General features: G+C 42.7%; 2 protein-coding genes across 3 annotated transcripts; both read right to left on the bottom strand.

Annotated features, from left to right (window-relative positions):
* Window positions 1-1,125: 1,125 nt before the first annotated feature.
* On the bottom strand, window positions 1,126-11,862 carry LOC131984886 (uncharacterized). Its single transcript, XM_059349878.1, has 3 exons — window positions 11,626-11,862; window positions 10,781-11,066; window positions 1,126-1,614 (listed from the first exon to the last, which is right to left on the bottom strand). The coding sequence occupies exons 2-3, from the start codon at window positions 11,052-11,054 to the stop codon at window positions 1,247-1,249; spliced, it is 642 nt and encodes a 213-aa protein (XP_059205861.1). The 5' UTR covers window positions 11,055-11,066; window positions 11,626-11,862; the 3' UTR covers window positions 1,126-1,246.
* A 2,574-nt stretch (window positions 11,863-14,436) lies between these two features.
* Window positions 14,437-22,287, bottom strand: LOC131984810 (gastrula zinc finger protein XlCGF57.1-like). 2 transcript variants are annotated; one of them, XM_059349789.1, is made up of 3 exons: window positions 22,105-22,287; window positions 21,250-21,535; window positions 14,437-16,418 (listed from the first exon to the last, which is right to left on the bottom strand). In XM_059349789.1, the coding sequence occupies exons 2-3, from the start codon at window positions 21,521-21,523 to the stop codon at window positions 14,806-14,808; spliced, it is 1,887 nt and encodes a 628-aa protein (XP_059205772.1). In that variant the 5' UTR covers window positions 21,524-21,535; window positions 22,105-22,287; the 3' UTR covers window positions 14,437-14,805. The 2 variants fall into 2 exon arrangements, with proteins under 2 accessions (XP_059205772.1, XP_059205773.1); XM_059349790.1 differs by lacking the exon at window positions 14,437-16,418 and having other exon boundaries at window positions 21,212-21,535.
* Between the last annotated feature and the right edge of the window lie 116 nt (window positions 22,288-22,403).

The following is a 22,403-nucleotide window of genomic DNA, read 5'->3' on the forward strand; positions in this document are numbered from 1 at the left end:
GGACGAGCGTCCAGCACATTTGTGTTCTTTGACGTTTGTAAAAGATTTCTTGCAAAGTGAGCAGCTGAAAGGTTTCTCTCCTGAGTGGGTTGGCATGTGTTTATTCAGATTCCCACTAAAATTGAAACCTTTACCACACACTGAGCAGCTGAAAGGTTTCTCTCGTGTGTGGGTTATCATATGTTGCTTTAAATTCTGACTCCGTGCAAAAGATTTCTTACAAACTGAACAGTTGAAAGGTTTCTCTCCTGTGTGAATTATCATGTGAGTCTTTAAACGTCCACTCTCTGAAAAACATTTCTTACAGACTGAACAGCTGAATGGTTTCTCTCTTATCTTCTTCTTCTTCTTCTCTCCCGTATGTGTTTGCATGTGTCGACTCAGAGAACAACTTGAAATGAACCCTTTACCACAAACTGAGCAGTTGAAAGGTTTCTCTCCTGTGTGGCGTCTCATGTGAAGCTTTAAACTTCCACTCTGGGTGAAAGACTTCTTACAAATTGAGCAGCTGAAATGTTTCTCTCCTGAGTGGGTTTGAATGTGTTGACTCAGATTCCCACTAAAATTGAAACCTTTACCACACTCAGAGCAGCTATATGGTTTCTCTCCTGTGTGAATTCTCATGTGTATCTTTAATTGGCCACCCACGCTAAAAGACTTCTCACATAGTGAGCAGCCGAATGGTTTCTCCCCTGTGTGGGTTCTCATATGAATCTTTAAACGTCCACTGTCTGGAAAACATTTCTTACAGACTGAACAGCTGAATGGTTTCTCTCCTGTATGGCGTCTGGTGTGTCTCTGCAGAGATCCTCTCTGTGTGTAACTTTTCCCACACTCAGAGCAGCTGAATGGTTTCTCTCCTGTATGGCATCTTTTCCCACTTTCCCCGTGGGTTTGCATGTGTGTATTCAGATTCCCACTAAAATTGAAACCTTTACCACACACTGAGCAGCTGAAAGGTTTCTCTCGTGTGTGGGTTATCATATGTTGCTTTAAATTCTGACTCCGTGCAAAAGATTTCTTACAAACTGAACAGTTGAAAGGTTTCTCTCCTGCGTGCATTATCATGTGAGTCTCTAAACGTCTACTCTCTGAAAAACATTTCTTACAGACTGAACAGCTGAATGGTTTCTCTCTTATCTTCTCCTTATGTGTTTGCATGTGTCGACTCAGAGATGCTCTCTGTGAGTATCTTTTCCCACACTCAGAGCAGCGAAATGGTTTCTCACCCATACTAAATCTTGTATCATGAAAAAGGCCTGCCTGACTGAGGTTCTTCGGTCTCCTTCCAATCAGCACTGTCATCAGTCTCAGGTTCAGAAGAGTCTCCCAGCTGTTGACTTGAATCAGGTTGTAAATGTGGATCTGGATCAGAGTTCCTGTCTGGTTCTGGTCCTCCACAGTCCTCTCCATCAGCTTCTGTTTTCATCTGCTCAGTTTGTGTTCGATGAAGCTGTGAGGACTGAGGTTTCTCTTCATCTTCTTGACTGGTCCAAGGTTCCTCCTGTTCCTCTTTAATGTGTGGGGGCTCTGGCTCCTCCTGGTTCTGACTGCAGCTCTGCTCCTGTGACTCCTTTTTGACAACAATCACGTACTGGACAGCTGAAGGTAAATCTGAAACACAGATGGATATAAAACAGGTGGATTTAACATCAAATTTAAATTGGTTTCACACTTAATAATGATATATTTATATATCCACATAGTGTACCTTTCAAGCATGGCGTAATTATCTTTAGATGAATGAATCAACCAGAACATACACAATCAGCTATAACATTATAAACACTGACAGACTAGAATAACCTCTGCATTGGCAAAGGTCCAGATGATCCAATCCAATCGAGTTTTGGTCCAAAATCACGTGATTCTGTAGATAATTACTCAAGGAATGATGTTGCATTTAGGCCTGTCACGATAATTACTATATCGACTTATCGTTTGAGATATAAAAATGGACACGATAGTTTTTTTCTGGACTTAATATATCGACTTTTGTGTTGTGTTTAAAGTAAAGCTGCAAATGTTTGACAGTTAGAAAACCCTATATTTCCCCAATCAGCCATTCCAGCTGTTTATATTGTCACGAACTGGTCAGGTTAGTGGCAAAAAAGAAGGGAGTCCACACGTAACATACAAAGCCAAATAATTTATTAATAAATCAGATAAATGTAAATTAAGTAACTGATCAATGAAATTATTGAAATTGAAATTAAGTCAAAACAAACCAAACTGGATGTGTGTGAATAAATGCCAATCAGTCATGTATGCAGTGTATGGGTGTGAATGAAGTGTGCTGTATGTGAGTGTTGTATGCAAGAGGGAAAATCAAACTCAGTCCCACATGGCAGGGGGGAACATGAGACCCAGGTTACCAGCTTGGAAGCAGCAAAGAGGGTGAGTGCTGGATAAGACTGCTCTTAAATACCCAGCACACAGGTGAGGCCATTTAGGCTGACGACCTGCCCACCACTGCCAACAAGGAAATAGGACAGCCAATCAGCAGGCAGGACGTCACACCCCCCTCCTAAAGAATGGGGTCCCACCACATTATCCATCAACTCCTCCACCTCTCCACAACCTGGACCCTAGGAGCAAATTGAGAGCAGTGAGAAGGCAGAATTTTAAAACAGCAAACTAGACAATCAGTGAGCACACAAACCACTAAGGTGACCGAGAAAGGGCATCAGCCATGACGTTCTCTGATCCCTTAATGTGTCGAATATCCAAATTGTATGGCTATAAAAACAACGCCCACCGCATCAGCCTCTGATTTGGATTCTGAAGTGATCGCAGGAAAGTCAGTGGGTTGTGATCTGTGTAAACAACAAGTGGGGTTAGACCAGATCCCAAATACACTTCAAAATGCTGTAATGCCCATATTAAAGCAAGCGCCTCCTTCTCTATCACAGAGTAGTTAAGCTGATATCTATTGAATTTCTTTGAAAAGAAAGCCACAGGTCTTTCAACCCCATGGTCTCCTGTCTGCAAAAGAACAGCTCCTGCTCCTACGTTAGAGGCATCCACCTGCAGGGAAAAACCTGCATCGAACCGGGGAGCAGCCAGCACAGGCTCCGCACAAAGAAGTGCCATGACATTTTCAAACGCTGAACTACACCTGTCTGTCCAGACAAATTGTGTGTCTTTTTTCAACAGTCAGGATGTGGTTAGCTTAGCTTAGCTAGGTCTACCAACCAACCAACCATCAAACCAACCAACCATCTATCCAACATACCAACCAACCATCAAACCAACAAAACCAACCATCAATCCAACCAACCATCAAACCAACCAACCATCTATCCAACATATCAACCAACCATCAAACCAACCAACCATCTATCCAACCAACCATCATACCAACCATCTATCCATCAAACCAACCAACCATCAAACCAACCAACCATCTATCCAACATATCAACCAACCATCAAACCAATGTACCAACCAACCATCAAACCAACCAAACCAACCAACCATCTATCCAATGTACCAACCAACCATCAAACCAACGTACCAACCAACCATCTATCCAACGCACCAACCAACCATCAAACCAACGTACCAACCAACCAACCATCTATCCATCAAACCGACCAACCATCAAACCTACAAAACCAACCATCAAACCAACCAACCATCTATCCAACATACCAACCAACCATCAAACCAACCAACCATCTATCCAACATACCAACCAACCATCAAACCAACCAACCATCTATCCAACCTACCAACCAACCATCACACCAACCGGCAGTACTTTATCAAACAGCTCCTTTAATTTCTTATCTGCTATCTCAAGCTCATACTGCTCAGCAATAAGCATTAACTGGTCTTTAGTACACTGATCTAACAGTGCTACTGACGGCGAGTCAACAAATTCGTCCACTATTGATGCCACGCTGCACCATTTACACAAACTGACCAAAAAACAAAAACAAAAATATATGGCGAAAAACCAACCAATCCAAATGTTGAGTGCTGGAACCACTGAAAAGTCTGGGACAGCCAAACCAAAATTGGAACCTCCCCAGCCCTGACTAACTAACAGACATTTAGCAACCCCATAACTACCTACACTCCTCCCTAGTCTTCGTGCTACTACATATGGTGGGTATTTATGCACTTAAGCCCACTGGGAAGAAAAAGCAACTGTTACCAGCGACCTTTCCTTGCACCATGGATGTGCTCCCGAGACGACTGCTCTGCCCACGTTTGCAGCCACACTAAATTCCCCAAGACCAGCTCCCCTATTGGAAACCAGCCTCCTTAGCCTAACAGGGGACTACTGGTCCCTTATAATGGTACTTGCCTGTCCCAACCCAACACAAAGTTCCAACACTTTTATTTACTGCAACCAAACTCACAAATTTAAGTTAACAAAACTTAAAGACAAATGTTCAATTGCTACTTCCAAACTCCGACAAAATCCCCCAAAATTCAAACTAAAAAAAAATTACATGTGGACCTCCCAACACTGGCAGCTAACTAATTGGCTTCAACAGGTGCTACTAATAAGCCAATGAACACTTTGAAACCAAAAAACTCAGATATAACTAAGACCAAAACACAATTCCTAAAAAGAACCCAAGCAAATATCGGTGTCAAAAGTTAATACTGAGACAAACCATACTGAATTGTACTAATGTACCCTTACAACATTACCTAGAATCCTGATTGAAGTCAAATGTACAAAATCAAACAATGGTTTGGACGAGCCCCCATTTTGTCACGAACTGGTCAGGTTAGTGGCAAAAAAGAAGGGAGTCCACACGTAACATACAAAGCCAAATAATTTATTAATAAATCAGATAAATGTTAATTAAGTAACTGATCAATGAAATTATTGAAATTGAAATTAAGTCAAAACAAACCAAACTGGATGTGTGTGAATAAATGCCCATCAGTCATGTATGCAGTGTATGGGTGTGAATGAAGTGTGCTGTATGTGAGTGTTGTATGCAAGAGGGAAAATCAAACTCAGTCCCACATGGCAGGGGGGAACATGAGACCCAGATTACCAGCTTGGAAGCAGCAAAGAGGGTGAGTGCTGGATAAGACTGCTCTTAAATACCCAGCACACAGGTGAGGCCATTTAGGCTGACGACCTGCCCACCACTGCCAACAAGGAAATAGGACAGCCAATCAGCAGGCAGGACGTCACAATATGTTATTTTAATAATAAAATAATATAATACACTATGATTATCTCAGTGCAATGTTTTGTTAACAGAGCCTGAAAGTTGATTTTGTTTGTTTTGGTTGTAGTTTATGTATTTATGTTTTATTTATCTAGGATATTTTAATATTTATTTTCCAATCTTACAAACAAATGTGTTCGTGGAGTATCATAATCAAATTTGAACAAGGAGTAGATCAGACTTCATAATTTGTATATTGTGTTTCTCAGCAAAAAAAACACAGCTATAGTCATCTGTAGGCATCTATTTACAAAAAGAAATTAAGGTGGACAACTATTTTTCAGTGGGTTCCAACTTGCATTACTCAGGTGTGATTGTTCACTCTTTGTGCAGGGTTTGACCCGGAAGGGCAAACGGTTTTTTGACCGCCGCTGCGCCGCTGTAGCGCTTTAGCAGTGTAATGCATCATGCCGGTATTTGTTTGTATGGTTTTTTCTTTGTTTACATTGCACGGCAATAAACGCACTATCATGTGGAACAGCGTGAACATTTATTCAATACGGTAGAAGAGCATCAGTCAAGGCGAGGCGTGTCAACCAAGTTATTCCGGGACCCAAATACCTCAGTAACTCAGTATAAGACTGAGCTCCTATAATATTAGTCAAAAAACCCGCACCAGTTGGAACTTCGTTTGGACACCGGCACGTTTGGTACGGACCGGAGGTGAGCGCAAAGACGAATGGAGCTGCTGGAAGCGGTTTGGAACTGCGAGGAGGTTTGGAGAGCGTCTGGCTGTGGGTGTCGGGACGCCGGCGGAGTTACGGGACCGAGGCTGAGCCAGCCGTGGAGCATCGGAGCCACCGGAGCACCGGATCATCTCACAGCGCCCAACGCACGGTCGGAGGTATGTGTAGCGCTACACCGGTGAATGGCCATTTAAATTGTGTGCACACATAGCCGGACATAAATCCAATGCATTGGTCGCCGAAGCGGGGGGACAATAAACTTTGCGTCGGTTCTTTTGTTTTGCTGTGAACTGTTTATCAGCTGACTATTCATTAAGGAGAAGCGCGACGCTGCGTCGGACATAATTAAAACTGCCGGGACTCATGTGCAGACTGTTAATAAATCCAGTAGTGTGGCTAGTAGTGTCAAAACACAAACTGAAAAACGAGAGGTTAAACTCACTACAAAGGCTCTTGCCAATGAATTAGACAGGTTGCAATCTGGTAGAAAAGCTAAGTTAAATAAAGCAGCCAGCATAAAAAAATCAATACAAGGTTTGATGTTAAACAATGATAAAACTGAGGTGCAAAATGCTCTTGAGGGATTGTTTGAAGTGTGTTATGAAGTAAAAAATATGCATAATCATTTGTTGGGACTTTTGCCATGTGAGGAAAAAGAAAAACATGAAATATGGTTTAAGGCCAAAATGTTGCCTATTAATGAGTGTATTGCTGACACAAAAATGTGGGTTTCATGTGATGAAGGTAATGAAAAGGGTAATGTGGTGGATGACATTAATCCTAATGACAGCATTTCAAATGTTAGTAAACGCTCAAGCCATAGGAGCCATAACAGTGCAAAATCAAGTACTGCATCCTGTGCAGCCATGAAGGCTGAGGCAGAAAAGGCAGCACTTGTTGCTCGTGCTGCAGCTTTAAAGGAAAGGCATGCTTTGGAGGAACAGGAACAGCAGCTGAGAAGGAGAAGAGAGCAGCTGGATTTGGAAGCTGAAATTGCTGCTTCCACTGCTAAGCTAGCTGTATTAAATGCTTCAGAGCGGAGAAGTTCTTCTCAATCATCTAATGGCATGAATTCCTATCTGGAAAAGGAGAAAAGGAAAAATCTGGAAAAAGCTGTCAACACACTAAACCCTGTGGCAAAGGAGTACAACCCTGAGACATGGAAATCAACACAACAACATGAATCAACAAAATGGTCACTTCCACCCAACAAAACTGTTAAAGGATGTGTGACCCAAGGAAACTGAGCAATGGGTTCAAGCTGCTTCAGTGCATCAGTTCAGCCAAAATGAACAGCAACAAGTAAATACATCTGGAACATCACTGCATTTTCAACATCAATCAACAACAACTGCCCAACCTACACACTATCCATACGTCAGTCAAAGTCCACCTGACATACTTACCATCATGCAGAGGCAAAATGAAATAACAGCAGCTCTGGTACAGCAGCAGCATATGATGTCACTGCCCCCACGAGATATTCCCACATTTGAAGGGGACCCTCTCCAGTACAGGGCGTTCATCAAAGCCTTTGAGCAAGGAGTTGAGGAAAAGGCAGGAAAAGCAGACTGTTTGTACTATCTGGAACAGTTTACAAGAGGACAGCCACGTGAATTGGTGCGTAGCTGCCAGCACATGGCCCCTGAGCGTGGCTACGCAGTGGCAAAGGAACTCCTCCAGAAACATTTTGGAAATCAGTACAAAATCGCAAGTGCTTACAAGGAAAAGGCTCTGGCTTGGCAGACAATAAAATCTGAGGATGTGAAAACACTGCAAGCCTATTCCTTATTCCTGCGTGGATGCTGCAATGTAATGGAAGAGCTTCAGTACATGCAGGAACTGGATATGCCAGTAAATATAAGAGCCATTGTGTCCAAGTTGCCATTTAGAATGAGGGAGCAGTGGAGGACCATAGCTCACGACATAATGGAGACAACCAATCAGCCAGCTTGCTTCATTAATTTGGTCACGTTTATTGAGCGTCGTTTCAGCATTCTTTCTGACCCTTTGTTTGGTGAGATACAGGAGTCATCTGGTGTTGCTGGAATAAAGACTGTCTCTTGGTTCAAAGCGCAACCTAGAAACAAAATGAAAGGAAATGTTGTGGCTACCACTGTAACATCTATGGAAGTGCCTGGGAAAATTAAAGAGTTTACATCAGACCCAGGAGAAGCTAAAAAGGCCGAATGCCTTTGCTGTGCTCGTGACCACTCTTTGGAGGACTGCAAACAGTTCAAGGGAAAGAAGCACAAAGAAAAAATCTTTTTTCTGAGGGGAAAGGGGGTTTGTTTTGCATGTTTATGTGTAGGACACATGAGCCGTGAGTGTGAAAGCCGCTTGACATGTAAAATATGTAGTCAAACCCACCCCACTGTGCTTCATATTAAAAGGCAACCAGCTCTGGAACAGTCTGAAACATCTCACCAGCCAACTTCATTCAAAACATGTGGACACACAGGGGCCGGTCAGGACCGGTCAGGACCGGTGTGTGTTATCCATCCTGCCTGTGAAGGTCAAAGGTGCAAAGGGAAATCACATCATAGAAACCTATGCCTTTTTGGATCCGGGAAGTTCAGCCACATTCTGCTCAGAATATCTTATGCGAAAGCTGAATGTCCCAGGGAGAAAAACCAGCTTCCTGTTGAGCACGATGGGGCAAAAAACAGTGGTTACGGCACACTCATTGACTGGTTTGGAGGTATGAGAAGAATACTCAGTTCTGTTCTGCATCAGCAGAAGTTGGATGATGATGGACTTCATACAGTGTTCTGTGAAGTGGAGGCCATTTTGAACGACCGTCCAATCACCAAGCTCTCAGAGGATGCTAATGACTTGGAACCTCTCACGCCTAATCATCTTCTTCTCTTAAGAGGGAAACCAGCTTTGCCACCTGGAGTGTTTGAACATCATGATCTGTACGTGAGAAGACGCTGGAGACAAGTACAGTATCTCTCGGACCTTTTCTGGAAGAGATGGATTCGGGAGTATTTGCCCTTGCTCCAGGAGAGGCAGAAGTGGAATGAGAGGAAGAGGAGTTTGACAGCTGGAGATATCGTGGTGATCATGGATTCTTCAGCTCCACGTGGTTCATGGCCACTTGGCAGAGTTCTGGAAGGTTTTCCAGATAAGCAAGGGCTTGTGCGTTCTGTGAGGTTACAGACAAAGGCCAACATTATTGAAAGGCCGGTGACAAAACTCTGTTTGGTACATGAAGTGTAGATTGGTCTGTACTGTACTTTAATGTAACTGTATTAACACATGTTGCTCCTTTCATGTTGTATTTTGAATTGTTATGTCGGTCTGTCATTAACAATTAGGGGCCGGTGTGTAGGAGCTGAATGTGTTTGGTTGAGTGTTTATGTGTGGTGTAATTCACTCAATGTATATGTGGGGTCGCTATGCTGTTACCTGGGGAGCTCAGGTGTATATAGGTGTGATTGTTCACTCTTTGTGCAGGGTTTGACCCGGAAGGGCAAACGTTTTTTTTGACCGCCGCTGCGCCGCTGTAGCGCTTTAGCAGTGTAATGCATCATGCCGGTATTTGTTTGTATGTTTTTTCTTTGTTTACATTGCACGGCAATAAACGCACTATCATGTGCAACAGCGTGAACATTTATTCAATACGGTAGAAAAGCATCAGTCAAGGCGAGGCCTGTCAACCAAGTTATTCCGGGACCCAAATACCTCAGTAACTCAGTATAAGACTGAGCTCCTATAATAGTTATAATGTATATTTACATGATTAATAACATATATATATATTTTTAAATGCTCTTCTTCTTTTCTCTTCTTTTCTTCTTCTTTAACATATAGCACACCTGTAGCGATGACAGTTAGCTCTTAAAGTTCTGTACTTACTTGATTCCTCTGGTCTATGTCTCGTACCATCCGGTTGAATCACTTATTGTACGTCGCTTTGGACAAAAGCGTCTGCTAAATGACATGTAATGTAATGTAATATAATTATAATATAAATTAAGTAGTACAAGACATGCTTATAAAAGAGTTACATGGTTATAGAAGAGAGGTAAGCATTAAATGGTCCATGATGTTCCATGCAGATGTATCAACGTTAATCATAATTAATTATGATTTCCTAATTTCATAAAAGGCTTTTGCAACATAATATTATGATGTGTCCGGTGGTGCAGTGTCCTCCAGTGTGTCTCACGGTGTGTTCAGACCGGACGCGTAGCGAATATTTCGCGCGACAAGATTACATACAAAGTCAATGCAAACACGCGAATAGACGCAAATTTTTGCCGGCGGCGCGAATCGCGGGTTTTGCGCGACGCGAATGCCGCGATTGACGCGAATGTCGCGGCGCGAATGAAACAACGCGAATTCGCGTGAGTTCAATAAATTCAACTTTGGCGAAATATTCGCGTGACGCTGTGTCGGGACAGCCTATCAGCATTGAGATTCTGGACGATAGTGTCCGAGATACATACATGAGAGAGAGGAGAAAAGAGGCAGGAAGAAGGAGTGGGTCGGAAGGAGGGAAAAAGGTGGAAGTACTCTGCGGTCCTCTCTCCGTGCTGAGTGCGCCTCCGGATGATGTCACTCACCCAGACACGACGGCGTGTTTTCCGACGTATCTCGGACTTCCAGAGCAGGTACAGGGACGCTATGCTTGTCATGGTTGATGACAGAATGAAATGGAGGGAATTATTTGGCGCTAAATAGTCTCTTGGGCGAAAATTCGCGAGTAAACTCAACTACTTGCGCGATCATCTCACGCGAGTAACGCGACGCGAAAATTCGCTACGCGTCCGGTCTGAACACACGGTCAGACTGTGGACTCTAATCTCCAGTAAATGTTTCCGTGGAGTGTAAACTTAGCTGTTAGCCACCATTAGCATGTCTCCGTGTTGCTCCGGGACTGACCTGCTCTGTGCAGCCGGACTTGGGGCTTCAGCACGGCTTCGAGCAGCCTCCTCTGGCGGCAGATCTCCCGCTCTGACCGCTCCACTCTGTCTTCGTACTCCGCCACGGTTTCCTCCAACAGACCGACGATCTCCTCCGCAGCCGCCGTTAGCCGCTCGGTGAGCAGCGCTCTCAGCGCCGCTTCTTCTCCTGTTTCCACCCGCAGCAGGACGTCTTCAGCGGCGGCGCGCATCCGCTCATGGACCGACACCCGCAGCAGCTGCACCCCGCACATTTTCACCCTTTTCTTCGGACAGAGAGAGGCTGAAAACAGACCAGCAGCAGGAGGAGGACTGAGCTCATGAGTTCCGCCTGGATGATAGCGCTGCTGCTGGAGGAGTGAGCAGCGCCCTCTGCTGGCCTGGAGACTCATAACAACTCAGTAGCTGCTGGGACCTCCAGGATAATCAAATCAAATCAAATCAAAATTACTTTATTCTTCCCCGAGGGGAAATTCAGTTATTCTGGTAGAATCTCTTGAATTAATGATGTACACCACTTATGAAGTCTACTGATGACTTGTGGTACTCCAGCAGAAAAGGACAAAAAAGGGTGTCTCGGAGAATAAAATGTAATAAATGTGGCTCATTTTATTCATTTACATTTGTTACATTTATTAAATAAAAAAAACCTGATTGGAATATTGAAGCTTGAACTAGTTATGGTGAAAACATGAGCTGAACTTTTCAACTCTTTGTAAACAAAGCCTCGATCAGCCATCACTATTAGCAGGAGCTAGCTGCGGCTAACGCTAGCCTAGCAACATTAGCAGTAAACGCGTTTCCGGCAGGAGAAAGAAAACAAACCTGCTCTTTGTAGTTTAGTTTCAGCTTTTCAAAATGAACATCCAGCAGTTTGTGTTGTCGCTCTTTCTTCACACAACTAGAAACACTGGCTTCTTACTCCGCCGTCCTCATCACGGCTCAAACACCAACTATTAGTTCCGGGAGCGGAAGGAATACGGAGACGGACACACTACTTCCGGTTGATCGTCAGGAAAATTACAAAATACGAATAAGTAAATGAAACATATAAAGTAAATATTAGTAGTAATAACGTAGCCGAGCGTTATTCCTACACTTTTAGATAATATAAAAATAACAAAACCGAGGTGCATGTGCGGCCAAAACACTCTTTATTCCGCTCTGTCAAGAGCTCATCAACACACTCCCGTGCTGCATCCCAAAGCCCTTAAGTTTCGCCTCCTCTATCCTCTATCCTCGCTTGAACCGGAAGTTCTTTCGCGGGCGCCATCTTTAAGACCGTCCCAAAGCCCTTATTTGTGATCGGAGGATAGAGGATAGAGGATAGAGGAGGCATATCGGAGGAGGCACAAGCGAGGATACACGAGAGAATCCTATGCGGAAGTCTTTTAGCGGTGGCCCCGCCCCCTGACTCGTTGAATAGACGCAGCAGCTGATCGGACTGATCTTATACATCGCAACCTTCATACCGGAGTGAAGACAGATCACAGATTAAACTAAAGTGTGTCACCACAAGTTTTATATTTTATTTATATGATTCACCATGTAATTAAAATCTGTTTTATTGTGACTCTGAACAACAAAAACACCACAAACATATTTCTACATTTATAATAAATTAAGAGAAACATCGCTCTAGAAGTTATTTTCCTTTTTCCTTTTTTTCCTTTTCGTGATCTGTTTTTTCCACCGTACAGATTTATTACGGATATTATTAAAGTAAAAAAACAAAAAAACAGTAGAGAGTCTGAGAGTCTGTCCGTCAGCAAGAAACACTTTTACATTGTTTGTCATTTTCATCAGTCCCACATGAGGCTGATCATTACTGAGTGACATAATTTACATTTTACCTTCATCATCTAACCTAATAAAATATTGGCCGGTGTTCAGCGGACACAATCATGTTCTGGTATATTAAATAATTAATTTATCACCAGGATCGTCTACTACGACGGCGTATTAGGGCAATATACGAAATAAATAAATAAATAAATAAATAGGAACCCAGGGGAGAGGGACCCAGCCACCATGGCATGATTAAAAACAGATAACATGAGATGATGGTACTACATCAGCACATTTCATTCCTTTCTACCTGCGGGATGTCTCTTCTTCTCCATCACTCGCTCTGTTTAAGGTGTTTTATCAGAGTGATCCGACTGACGCTCCTCCTCCTCGCGTTCACACGGAGCGCTGTCTCTCTTTCAGACCTCCTCTGCTTCTTGTTCACAGTTACAGTGTAACGTTCGTCTAAACTTTTTTCACAGCAGCAGGTTTATTGTTCCCAGCCTTCATTCCTCACGGTCATCCTCATGTGATGCGTCTTTACGCTGCCATGGAGCCGGGTTTATGGAATCTTTATTCATCTTTTTGAAGTGTGTGTGTGTGTGTGTGTCTGTGTGTGTATGTGTGTGGCACCGGACGGACCCAGTGAGGCATGGACCAGTATTACCCCCCCAGGTGTATGTGCAGGTGTTTGTTAAACAGAGAAAACACTTATCATTATTATTATTATTATTATTATTATTATTAGTGCATGTCTCCAGCTGTTAAAGCGACTGACAGCTGATCCAGCTGTGATCCGCTGCCGCCGTCATTAGAAACGGACGTCGCTTCACGTGACGCTCCGGACGGAAGGACGTCCCATTTGTCTTAAATCGTTTCTCCTCTCCTCGCTTCCCTCACTTGCGTCTCTCCATGCATCCCCGGTGGGCGGGACTAAGACGCAAGTGAACGGCGCAAGTGAGGGACGCATAGATAGAAATAAGGGCTTTGGCACGCAGCCCCGGACGTTTACCCTTCAAAATAAGATAACAGAAGGAACCTAAATATATTGTGATACTCACAAAATAAATATGTTTTTATTGAGCGGTTGCTGCCTTTTATTTCCTCTGAGAGTCACTTTTTTTTGGTTTGTTGCTGTATTGGTTCATTGTGGTCTGTCTGGTTTGGTGTGGATCGCACGGGGAAGCACGCAGTGACGCGCTGTTGCGTGAGGTGACGCTGGGTGACGCTGGGTGACGGCAGCGTCACTCGGTCTCTAGGCAACGAATCGCGAGGAAGAGTTCATAATCCAGACGAATGGAGAATGACCAACAGGTCTGCTTCGCTGATTTCTGTCTCATAATTTCAGAAACTCCTATCAGAGGATTATCCTTATATCTGCCAGCAGAGACCAAGCCGGGACCCGCTACAATATCCAAACCATTATGATTCAGACCACTCAATAAAATAGGTTACATTAATAATAACAACCGACCGGAGATACACTGATGGAGATTGTTTATATTATGTTTAATTTGTACCCGTCCGCGAAACTCTTGAAGTTTGTGGCCCTCGTGACGATATTTTGTGGCCCCCACCTTGATATGAAAGTTTAATGTGAGTTTTATATGAATGGCACTTTACCGTGTTGTGTGTGGAAGGTTCCTTTAATTACTTTTTTTGGTATTTTTTTGTGTCTTTTTTAAAAATAATTTTGTGTCTTTTTTTTGTAATTTAGTGTTTTTTCAGTCATTTTGTGTCTTTTTTGGTCATTTTGTGTCTTTTTAAAATAATTTTTCAAACGTGCAAGATGACAAACATTACTTTTTTTATTTTAACACATTAACAAAAATATTACATGTAAATAAGCAACTTGCTTATTTTTGAAGGTAAGCCTTAAAATGTTAACTCTAAGAGGTGAGGAGTGATTACAGTACTGCATTTTAAATAAAAACAAATATCAACCTGAACATAGGTTTTATTTGCATTCTCAGCATTGTAACATTGAAAAAATGTGAACAACAGCTGCAACTATTCTATTGTTAAATATACATAAAAAACAACAACAATTGAACTCATCATTCATAATTTAGAACAGGCTTTTTAAATCCATCTTTGACATTTTACAGAATGCTATGCAGCAAAAATATAAATACAATCTTTCAAATGTATATAGAAGAAGACGAGGAAGAATAAGAGTTCCTGACTTCCTCTCCATCAGCTTCTGTTTGCATCTCCTCATGTGGGCTGCTGGCTGGAGGCTCTCTTTGTCTCTTTGTTCTTATCAGTTTGATGAAACTTTGAGGACGAGCGTCCAGCACATTTGTGTTCTTTGACGTTTGTAAAAGATTTCTTGCAAAGTGAGCAGCTGAAAGGTTTCTCTCCTGAGTGGGTTGGCATGTGTTTATTCAGATTCCCACTAAAATTGAAACCTTTACCACACACTGAGCAGCTGAAAGGTTTCTCTCGTGTGTGGGTTATCATATGTTGCTTTAAATTCTGACTCCGTGCAAAAGATTTCTTACAAACTGAACAGTTGAAAGGTTTCTCTCCTGTGTGAATTATCATGTGAGTCTTTAAACGTCCACTCTCTGAAAAACATTTCTTACAGACTGAACAGCTGAATGGTTTCTCTCTTATCTTCTTCTTCTTCTCTCCCGTATGTGTTTGCATGTGTCGACTCAGAGAACAACTTGAAATGAACCCTTTACCACAAACTGAGCAGTTGAAAGGTTTCTCTCCTGTGTGGCGTCTCATGTGAAGCTTTAAACTTCCACTCTGGGTGAAAGACTTCTTACAAATTGAGCAGCTGAAATGTTTCTCTCCTGAGTGGGTTTGAATGTGTTGACTCAGACTCCCACTAAAATTGAAAGCTTTACCACACTCAGAGCAGCTATATGGTTTCTCTCCTGTGTGAATTCTCATGTGTATCTTTAATTGGCCACGCACGCTAAAAGACTTCTCACATAGTGAGCAGCCGAATGGTTTCTCCCCTGTGTGGGTTCTCATATGAACCTTTAAACGTCCACTGTCTGGAAAACATTTCTTACAGACTGAACAACTGAATGGTTTCTCTCCTGTATGGCGTCTGGTGTGTCTCTGCAGAGATCCTCTCTGTGTGTAACTTTTCCCACACTCAGAGCAGCTGAATGGTTTCTCTCCTGTATGGCATCTTTTCCCACTTTCCCCGTGGGTTTGCATGTGTGTATTCAGATTCCCACTAAAATTGAAACCTTTACCACACACTGAGCAGCTGAAAGGTTTCTCTGGTGTGTGGGTTATCATATGTTGCTTTAAATTCTGACTCCGTGCAAAAGATTTCTTACAAACTGAACAGTTGAAAGGTTTCTCTCCTGCGTGCATTATCATGTGAGTCTCTAAACGTCTACTCTCTGAAAAACATTTCTTACAGACTGAACAGCTGAATGGTTTCTCTCTTATCTTCTCCTTATGTGTTTGCATGTGTCGACTCAGAGATGCTCTCTGTGAATATCTTTTCCCACATCCCACTTCTTCGGTCTCCTTCCAATCAGCACTGTCATCAGTCTCAGGTTCAGAAGAGTCTCCCAGCTGTTGACTTGAATCAGGTTGTAAATGTGGATCTGGATCAGAGTTCCTGTCTGGTTCTGGTCCTCCACAGTCCTCTCCATCAGCTTCTGTTTTCATCTGCTCAGTTTGTGTTCGATGAAGCTGTGAGGACTGAGGTTTCTCTTCATCTTCTTGACTGGTCCAAGGTTCCTCCTGTTCCTCTTTAATGTGTGGGGGCTCTGGCTCCTCCTGGTTCTGACTGCAGCTCTGCTCCTGTGACTCCTTTTTGACAACAATCACGTACTGGACAGCTGAAGGTAAATCTGAAACACAGATGGATATAAAACAGGTGGATTTAACATCAAATTTAAATTGGTTTCACACTTAATAATGATATATTTATATATCCACATAGTGTACCTTTCAAGCATGGCGTAATTATCTTTAGATGAATGAATCAACCAGAACATACACAATCAGCTATAACATTATAAACACTGACAGACTAGAATAACCTCTGCATTGGCAAAGGTCCAGATGATCCAATCCAATCGAGTTTTGGTCCAAAATCACGTGATTCTGTAGATAATTACTCAAGGAATGATGTTGCATTTAGGCCTGTCACGATAATTACTATATCGACTTATCGTTTGAGATATAAAAATGGACACGATAGTCTTTTTCTGGACTTAATATATCGACTTTTTTGTGTTGTGTTTAAAGTAAAGATGCAAATGTTTGACAGTTAGAAAACCCTATATTTCCCCAATCAGCCATTCCAGCTGTTTATATTGTCACGAACTGGTCAGGTTAGTGGCAAAAAAGAAGGGAGTCCACACGTAACATACAAAGCCAAATAATTTATTAATAAATCAGATAAATGTAAATTAAGTAACTGATCAATGAAATTATTGAAATTGAAATTAAGTCAAAACAAACCAAACTGGATGTGTGTGAATAAACAAAAATATATGGCGAAAAACCAACCAATCCAAATGTTGAGTGCTGGAACCACTGAAAAGTCTGGGACAGCCAAACCAAAATTGGAACCTCCCCAGCCCTGACTAACTAACAGACATTTAGCAACCCCATAACTACCTACACTCCTCCCTAGTCTTCGTGCTACTACATATGGTGGGTATTTATGCACTTAAGCCCACTGGGAAGAAAAAGCAACTGTTACCAGCGACCTTTCCTTGCACCATGGATGTGCTCCCGAGACGACTGCTCTGCCCACGTTTGCAGCCACACTAAATTCCCCAAGACCAGCTCCCCTATTGGAAACCAGCCTCCTTAGCCTAACAGGGGACTACTGGTCCCTTATAATGGTACTTGCCTGTCCCAACCCAACACAAAGTTCCAACACTTTTATTTACTGCAACCAAACTCACAAATTTAAGTTAACAAAACTTAAAGACAAATGTTCAATTGCTACTTCCAAACTCCGACAAAATCCCCCAAAATTCAAACTAAAAAAAAATTACATGTGGACCTCCCAACACTGGCAGCTAACTAATTGGCTTCAACAGGTGCTACTAATAAGCCAATGAACACTTTGAAACCAAAAAACTCAGATATAACTAAGACCAAAACACAATTCCTAAAAAGAACCCAAGCAAATATCGGTGTCAAAAGTTAATACTGAGACAAACCATACTGAATTGTACTAATGTACCCTTACAACATTACCTAGAATCCTGATTGAAGTCAAATGTACAAAATCAAACAATGGTTTGGACGAGCCCCCATTTTGTCACGAACTGGTCAGGTTAGTGGCAAAAAAGAAGGGAGTCCACACGTAACATACAAAGCCAAATAATTTATTAATAAATCAGATAAATGTTAATTAAGTAACTGATCAATGAAATTATTGAAATTGAAATTAAGTCAAAACAAACCAAACTGGATGTGTGTGAATAAATGCCCATCAGTCATGTATGCAGTGTATGGGTGTGAATGAAGTGTGCTGTATGTGAGTGTTGTATGCAAGAGGGAAAATCAAACTCAGTCCCACATGGCAGGGGGGAACATGAGACCCAGGTTACCAGCTTGGAAGCAGCAAAGAGGGTGAGTGCTGGATAAGACTGCTCTTAAATACCCAGCACACAGGTGAGGCCATTTAGGCTGACGACCTGCCCACCACTGCCAACAAGGAAATAGGACAGCCAATCAGCAGGCAGGACGTCACACCCCCCCTCCTAAAGAATGGGGTCCCACCACATTATCCATCAACTCCTCCACCTCTCCACAACCTGGACCCTAGGAGCAAATTGAGAGCAGTGAGAAGGCAGAATTTTAAAACAGCAAACTAGACAATCAGTAAGCACACAAACCACTAAGGTGACCGAGAAAGGGCATCAGCCATGACGTTCTCTGATCCCTTGATGTGTCGAATATCCAAATTGTATGGCTATAAAAACAACGCCCACCGCATCAGCCTCTGATTTGGATTCTGAAGTGATCGCAGGAAAGTCAGTGGGTTGTGATCTGTGTAAACAACAAGTGGGGTTAGACCAGATCCCAAATACACTTCAAAATGCTGTAATGCCCATATTAAAGCAAGCGCCTCCTTCTCTATCACAGAGTAGTTAAGCTGATATCTATTGAATTTCTTTGAAAAGAAAGCCACAGGTCTTTCAACCCCATGGTCTCCTGTCTGCAAAAGAACAGCTCCTGCTCCTACGTTAGAGGCATCCACCTGCAGGGAAAAACCTGCATCGAACCGGGGAGCAGCCAGCACAGGCTCCGCACAAAGTAGTGCCTTGACATTTTCAAACGCTGAACTACACCTGTCTGTCCAGACAAATTGTGTGTCTTTTTTCAACAGTCAGGATGTGGTTAGCTTAGCTTAGCTAGGTCTACCAACCAACCAACCATCAAACCAACCAACCATCTATCCAACATACCAACCAACCATCAAACCAACAAAACCAACCATCAATCCAACCAACCATCTATCCATCAAACCAACCAACCATCAAACCAACCAACCATCTATCCAACATATCAACCAACCATCAAACCAATGTACCAACCAACCAAACCAACCAAACCAACCAACCATCTATCCAATGTACCAACCAACCATCAAACCAACGTACCAACCAACCATCTATCCAACGCACCAACCAACCATCAAACCAACGTACCAACCAACCAACCATCTATCCAACATACCAACCAACCATCAAACCAACAAAACCAACCATCAATCCAACCAACCATCAAACCAACCAACCATCTATCCATCAAACCAACCAACCATCAAACCAACCAACCATCCATCCAACATATCAACCAACCATCAAACCAATGTACCAACCAACCAAACCAACCAACCATCTATCCAACGCACCAACCAACCATCAAACCAACGTACCAACCAACCAACCATCTATCCATCAAACCGACCAACCATCAAACCTACAAAACCAACCATCAAACCAACCAACCATCTATCCAACATACCAACCAACCATCAAACCAACCAACCATCTATCCAACCTACCAACCAACCATCACACCAACCGGCAGTACTTTATCAAACAGCTCCTTTAATTTCTTATCTGCTATCTCAAGCTCATACTGCTCAGCAATAAGCATTAACTGGTCTTTAGTACACTGATCTAACAGTGCTACTGACGGCGAGTCAACAAATTCGTCCACTATTGATGCCATGCTGCACCATTTACACAAACTGATCAAAAAACAAAAACAAAAATATATGGCGAAAAACCAACCAATCCAAATGTTGAGTGCTGGAACCACTGAAAAGTCTGGGACAGCCAAACCAAAATTGGAACCTCCCCAGCCCTGACTAACTAACAGACATTTAGCAACCCCATAACTACCTACACTCCTCCCTAGTCTTCGTGCTACTACATATGGTGGGTATTTATGCACTTAAGCCCACTGGGAAGAAAAAGCAACTGTTACCAGCGACCTTTCCTTGCACCATGGATGTGCTCCCGAGACGACTGCTCTGCCCACGTTTGCAGCCACACTAAATTCCCCAAGACCAGCTCCCCTATTGGAAACCAGCCTCCTTAGCCTAACAGGGGACTACTGGTCCCTTATAATGGTACTTGCCTGTCCCAACCCAACACAAAGTTCCAACACTTTTATTTACTGCAACCAAACTCACAAATTTAAGTTAACAAAACTTAAAGACAAATGTTCAATTGCTACTTCCAAACTCCGACAAAATCCCCCAAAATTCAAACTAAAAAAAAAAATTACATGTGGACCTCCCAACACTGGCAGCTAACTAATTGGCTTCAACAGGTGCTACTAATAAGCCAATGAACACTTTGAAACCAAAAAAACTCAGATATAACTAAGACCAAAACACAATTCCTAACAAGAACCCAAGCAAATATCGGTGTCAAAAGTTAATACTGAGACAAACCATACTGAATTGTACTAATGTACCCTTACAACATTACCTAGAATCCTGATTGAAGTCAAATGTACAAAATCAAACAATGGTTTGGACGAGCCCCCATTTTGTCACGAACTGGTCAGGTTAGTGGCAAAAAAGAAGGGAGTCCACACGTAACATACAAAGCCAAATAATTTATTAATAAATCAGATAAATGTAAATTAAGTAACTGATCAATGAAATTATTGAAATTGAAATTAAGTCAAAACAAACCAAACTGGATGTGTGTGAATAAATGTCAATCAGTCATGTATGCAGTGTATGGGTGTGAATGAAGTGTGCTGTATGTGAGTGTTGTATGCAAGAGGGAAAATCAAACTCAGTCCCACATGGCAGGGGGGAACATGAGACCCAGGTTACCAGCTTGGAAGCAGCAAAGAGGGTGAGTGCTGGATAAGACTGCTCTTAAATACCCAGCACACAGGTGAGGCCATTTAGGCTGACGACCTGCCCACCACTGCCAACAAGGAAATAGGACAGCCAATCAGCAGGCAGGACGTCACAATATGTTATTTTAATAATAAAATAATATAATACACTATGATTATCTCAGTGCAATGTTTTGTTAACAGAGCCTGAAAGTTGATTTTGTTTGTTTTGGTTGTAGTTTATGTATTTATGTTTTATTTATCTAGGATATTTTAGTTTACCGTGGAGTGTAAACTTAGCTGTTAGCCACCATTAGCATGTCTCCGTGTTGCTCCGGGACTGACCTGCTCTGTGCAGCCGGACTTGGGGCTTCAGCACGGCTTCGAGCAGCCTCCTCTGGCGGCAGATCTCCCGCTCTGACCGCTCCACTCTGTCTTCGTACTCCGCCACGGTTTCCTCCAACAGACCGACGATCTCCTCCGCAGCCGCCGTTAGCCGCTCGGTGAGCAGCGCTCTCAGCGCCGCTTCTTCTCCTGTTTCCACCCGCAGCAGGACGTCTTCAGCGGCGGCGCGCATCCGCTCATGGACCGACACCCGCAGCAGCTGCACCCCGCACATTTTCACCCTTTTCTGCGGACAGAGAGAGGCTGAAAACAGACCAGCAGCAGGAGGAGGACTGAGCTCATGAGTTCCGCCTGGATGATAGCGCTGCTGCTGGAGGAGTGAGCAGCGCCCTCTGCTGGCCCGGAGACTCATAACAACTCAGTAGCTGCTGGGACCTCCAGGATAATCAAATCAAATCAAATCAAATCAAATCAAAATGACTTTATTCTTCCCCGAGGGGAAATTCAGTTATTCTGGTAGAATCTCTTGAATTAATGATGTACACCACTTATGAAGTCTACTGATGACTTGTGGTACTCCAGCAGAAAAGGACAAAAAAGGGTGTCTCGGAGAATAAAATGTAATAAATGTGGCTCATTTTATTCATTTACATTTGTTACATTTATTAAATAAAAAAAACCTGATTGGAATATTGAAGCTTGAACTAGTTATGGTGAAAACATGAGCTGAACTTTTCAACTCTTTGTAAACAAAGCCTCGATCAGCCATCACTATTAGCAGGAGCTAGCTGCGGCTAACGCTAGCCTAGCAACATTAGCAGTCAACGCGTTTCCGGCAGGAGAAAGAAAACAAACCTGCTCTTTGTAGTTTAGTTTCAGCTTTTCAAAATGAACATCCAGCAGTTTGTGTTGTCGCTCTTTCTTCACACAACTAGAAACACTGGCTTCTTACTCCGCCGTCCTCATCACGGCTCAAACACCAACTATTAGTTCCGGGAGCGGAAGGAATACGGAGACGGACACACTACTTCCGGTTGATCGTCAGGAAAACTACAAAATAAAAATAAATACATGAAACATATAAAGTAAATAATAGTAATAATAACATAGCCAAGCGTTATTCCTACACTTTTAGATAATATTAAAATAACAAA

This window comes from Centropristis striata, chromosome 14 (genome assembly GCF_030273125.1).
Source record: "Centropristis striata isolate RG_2023a ecotype Rhode Island chromosome 14, C.striata_1.0, whole genome shotgun sequence".
Lineage (NCBI taxonomy): Eukaryota > Metazoa > Chordata > Actinopteri > Perciformes > Serranidae > Centropristis > Centropristis striata.

Coding starts and splice junctions, on each gene's coding strand:
- LOC131984886 (XM_059349878.1), bottom strand. CDS start 11,054: ATGTGCGGGGTGCAGCTGCTGCGGGTGTCGGTCCATGAGCGGATGCGC. Junction 1,615..10,780: donor AGTCCGGCTGCACAGAGCAG/GTCAGTCCCGGA, acceptor TCTGTGTTTCAG/ATTTACCTTCAGCTGTCCAG.
- LOC131984810 (XM_059349789.1), bottom strand. CDS start 21,523: ATGTGCGGGGTGCAGCTGCTGCGGGTGTCGGTCCATGAGCGGATGCGC. Junction 16,419..21,249: donor AGTCCGGCTGCACAGAGCAG/GTCAGTCCCGGA, acceptor TCTGTGTTTCAG/ATTTACCTTCAGCTGTCCAG.